This window comes from Oncorhynchus mykiss, chromosome 4 (genome assembly GCF_057628025.1).
Source record: "Oncorhynchus mykiss isolate SJ-2025 chromosome 4, ASM5762802v1, whole genome shotgun sequence".
In the NCBI taxonomy this organism is placed as follows: Eukaryota; Metazoa; Chordata; class Actinopteri; order Salmoniformes; family Salmonidae; genus Oncorhynchus; species Oncorhynchus mykiss.
This window is the reverse complement of record NC_143025.1, coordinates 81,253,704-81,257,686: the sequence shown is the minus strand read 5'-3', so window position 1 is coordinate 81,257,686 and position 3,983 is coordinate 81,253,704. Positions and strand designations below refer to the sequence as shown.

At 44.4% G+C, this 3,983-nt stretch overlaps 1 protein-coding gene across 2 annotated transcripts; it reads right to left on the bottom strand.

Annotated features, from left to right (window-relative positions):
• Positions 1-1,158: 1,158 nt before the first annotated feature.
• antiprot1 (alpha-1-antiproteinase-like protein) lies at positions 1,159-3,769 on the bottom strand. 2 transcript variants are annotated; one of them, NM_001124397.1, is made up of 5 exons: positions 3,729-3,751; positions 2,971-3,649; positions 2,432-2,702; positions 1,898-2,045; positions 1,171-1,708 (listed from the first exon to the last, which is right to left on the bottom strand). In NM_001124397.1, the coding sequence occupies exons 2-5, from the start codon at positions 3,638-3,640 to the stop codon at positions 1,517-1,519; spliced, it is 1,281 nt and encodes a 426-aa protein (NP_001117869.1). In that variant the 5' UTR covers positions 3,641-3,649; positions 3,729-3,751; the 3' UTR covers positions 1,171-1,516. The 2 variants fall into 2 exon arrangements, with proteins under 2 accessions (XP_090086892.1, NP_001117869.1); XM_090230766.1 differs by having other exon boundaries at positions 1,159-1,708; positions 2,971-3,769.
• Between the last annotated feature and the right edge of the window lie 214 nt (positions 3,770-3,983).

The following is a 3,983-nucleotide window of genomic DNA, read 5'->3' as shown; positions in this document are numbered from 1 at the left end:
GTTTGGGGATGGGAAGAAAAGGGGGTTGGGGTTGGGAAGAAGAGGGGGTTGGGAAGAAGAGAGGGTTGGGGTTTAAAAAAGAGGTGGTTGGGGTTTGAAGAAGAGGGGGTCGGGGTTTAAAGAAGATGGGTTTGGGGTTGGGGTTGATAAGAAGAGGGAGTTTGATCAAGCTAATGATGAACAAAGCTGGGGGTGGGGTTAAGGTTAAAAATTGTGTTTGGATTATCAACTGGTCTGGAAAGAATGGGTAGATTAGACACACCATTGAGATGTGGGGCACCCTCCTCTAAGATATCGTGTCCACAACTCAATGCAATGCATCTACAATTACTGTATGTTGGTCTTAAAATATATCCCAGGGATTCACTGTGTATAATGCTTTTCTTTACACATTGATTTCTAGGAGCACCCACGGATCAATGAAAGTGAATTCTCTGAAGTACTGCATTGTTCTGTTTCGGTTTGTCAGCAATCTGTGTTGAAGTCCTTTAGTGTTCCTTTTGTGGTCGAAGCAATATGCATTATGTGTCTTAACAATTGGTATTAGATATTTCTATCTGTGTCTGTGTCTTTACAATTGGATTATTGTTTTGTCCTGAAACAGGAAAAATGAAATAATCAAAAGCTAAATCAGAAAATATTTTTTATCTGAAGACACAGTCCACACACCATACGACATGGGGTCAAGTGTGTCTGTTTCCGTCATGTCTTTCTGACGAGTCAGTATGTGAGAGTGCCAGGGGGATAGAATGAGGACGGGGGTATTGATTGATTACATAAACTCCCCAGAAGCAACTGTCTATTTACAGGTCAAAAGTCACCGACTCAGCTAGGGCCAATGAACCTCAGGTTACCCAGGTCCCTGTCCTCTACTGGGAAAATGTTCTAACTCAGGACTCATCCAGATCTCTGTTCTTGATAGACAGCAGTTGTCTAGTCTACCTGGCAATACTAGTGTGTTAGTGCTATGCTAGTGTGTTGGGAAAATGTGAAAATGATATATCAAATAAGAACTGCAATGCTGACATGGGGCTATCTAACCCAATCAATGATTTGAGATGATCGCAATCAAGATGAGATATCAGTCGAAATGCATGCAGATAAATCAATGCTTGAGACATCAGCCTACTATTAACTGTTCAAAATGCCGATATAACATTTTCTTTTTAATGTTGTTGGGAGACGTGTTTATTTTTTGAAAATGCGTTAGAAACACAACTTCCAGAGACATAACCATGACACATCACTATCAACAAACCAGCATGGACATCCGTACAATTTTAAGCTAACTACAAACTCACACAGATACACACACACCTCTGCTTTTAGGTATAGAGTTGATATAAAAACACATGTAGACAAAATGGCCGACACTTGAATGCCACAACTGCGAACCGCAAAGTCAGATACAGATATGTTTTGCCACTTGTTAAAGCGTGAACCTTTCCTTAAACCTTTCTTAAATCTCCTCAGATGTTAGTCACACTCTCCCTCCCTTTCCCTCCCTCTCTGTAGTTCATTTGGAGCTGGGATTGGTGACTTTGCCCATGAAGACAATGCTCTTGGTAGAGTCCTCCAGGATGAAGAGCAGGAAGGGCCTGTTGAGCATGATGGTGTCTGGGAGAGACATAGGCATGATCTCTATCGTAGTTACAGCGGCCGCCTCAGTCCCCTTCTCATCTACGCTCAGCACAGCCTTGTGGGTAACCTGGGGAGGGAACAGGAATGGGTTAATTTGTTGACCTTGACAGCACTGTCCCCTACATGGCCTATAAACATAATAGAATGGAATAGACCCTTAGTAGTCCATCAGAGACAGACATTCTTATTCTATTTTGCTCCCTCAGACAGATAAGAGAAGAGGCAGACATGAGATGGATGTGACACATCATCATACCTTGGACACCTTCAGTTTGGTATCCTCAGAGATGGCAGAGAAGTCAGCTGAGTCACCGAAGGCACTGACCACACCCATGTCTTTCAGATGATCTCCCAGGGAGTACGAGGTAGAGGTGGAGAACTTGGGCATGAAGATATCCACATTGCTGAAAGAGAGATTATCATACACTGAGTTTACAGTATTATCGCAAAGAAACGTACATGATCCTGCAGCTCGCAAATAAAATGCCAGCCAAATTCATATGTTAATCTGCATTAAGAATCTCTATATATGATACAATCTGATGCTTATTGCAAACTTTGTCTTGTCAGCTGATAAACAAACTACCCTGACCTTACGTTAAGAATAGATAGAAATAAAGAATATAAAAAGAATAGACAACATTATACTGAAAAAGTGCCCAATAAAAAAAGTTACATAAAATATACTCTCCTTAACTCCTGAAGAGGATGTAGTACTACACTGACCATATATACCATGAATAAATAGAGAAAGTTACATTAGAAAGTATATGAAATAATGTGTTCTCACGTCCTGAACAGGTGCTCGTGCACGTGCTTCAGGTAGTCCTTGTTGATGAAGGCCTCCACATGCTCCATCTTTCCATCATTGGGCAGGACCACCATCATTGAGGAGTTGCCTTTGTAAGGCAGTATGACCACGGTGGTGAAGTTATCCTGGTCCTGATACAACTCATAACGACCCGTCCTCTTCATCATGTCCACCTGCACCTTGGTGTTCTCGTCCACTTTGAAGTCAGCCTTGTGGGTCAGCGTGGCATCGAAGGGCTTATCCCACTTCCCTGGGGAGGGAGGTAGAGGACATTGTTACTAAGGGGTAGTAAACATGCAAGCAGAAACAGACAATGTTATAAGCCTATATTGGTTTTACTTTGTCCTGCACATTCCTTTTCTGTTAATTCTTTATCGACACATCTTTAGTTTACAGTGTGGAAATTAGTGTCATTCAGTCAGTCAATCAATTGATCAATGATCTGTATTATTTTGTTGTTCTTAAATTAAACAATAAGTGCATGACCATTTTCTCCTACTACAGTGTCCTCCTCCTACCTCTGAAGAAGACGTAGTTGATGAGCATCATGGCCGTATCAGGGTCCAGATCCTTCACCATGTCCGTGATCTTGTCCTGGGTCTTCTTGGCGATGAACTTGTTGATCTCGGCGGTAGCCTCAGCTGGGTTCTTGAAGTCGACCGTGAAGCCTTCGCTGGCGTAGAAGTGCTTGGCGTCCTCGAGGAACTTGGCTAGGGGCTTGAAGCCGTCCCTCAGAGCTAAGGCATTGCCCATGTCCAGCTGCATGGCCTCCCCAGTGTGGCCCAACATGTGGTACAGGTGCTCGTAAGCATTGTTCACCTGCTCCGGTGTGAATGCGCCGTAGCCCAGAGTGGAGTACAGCTGGCTGTGGGTGTCTCCCTTAGCCCCAAGGGACAGCATAGCCAGACTAGTGGCAATGCCCAGAGGAGAGAAGAAAATATTCATGTTCTCGGTGTTGGCTTTGCTCAGGCTCCTGTACAGGGTGAAGGCGAAGTCTGCGTTGTGGGGCGCCAGCTTGTGGCAGGACTCTTCGTCCCCGTGGCTGTGCTGAGGGTGGGCCTCGCCAGCGATGTGGTGGAGGTGGTGGTGGTGGTCTTCTGTGTGACCGGCGTGGTCCCCGTCATGGGGCGCTGCCAAGGCCACGCAGAGCAGCACAGCCACTATCGTACAATAAGATATACCCCACATTTTATCTACCTGGAGAGAGAGAATAGACAATGTCATTACTACTCCGCACAGATTTGACAAATGCAGTGAAATAAAGATCAGTTCTTACCTCCAATGTCCTCTTTGCCGGAGACAGTGTTGCAGGAACTCTGTCAATTTATGGGCCTGAGAAGATCAGCTGAACACATTTAATAAATGATTAACCAGACCCCACCTCCTTATACTGACCTGGCTGAACCGGAGATTCATCTGGCCAGGCTGACTAGACTACATGTTATGTTGCAACATGTCTCAACACCCAGTACTCCACACGAAAGCACTAAAGGATTTTCCTTCCTCACAGTAAGTTGTTGGTAAATGTAGG

What these genes read in the sequence shown, in the direction of transcription:
- antiprot1 (XM_090230766.1), bottom strand. Translation starts at nt 3,676, where the DNA reads ATGACATTGTCTATTCTCTCTCTCCAGGTAGATAAAATGTGGGGTATA. An exon ending in CACGAGCACCTGTTCAGGAC is followed by an intron (nt 2,046 to 2,431) that starts GTGAGAACACAT and finishes TCTCTCTTTCAG; the next exon opens with CAATGTGGATATCTTCATGC. An exon ending in CCAAACTGAAGGTGTCCAAG is followed by an intron (nt 1,709 to 1,897) that starts GTATGATGATGT and finishes TTCCCTCCCCAG; the next exon opens with GTTACCCACAAGGCTGTGCT.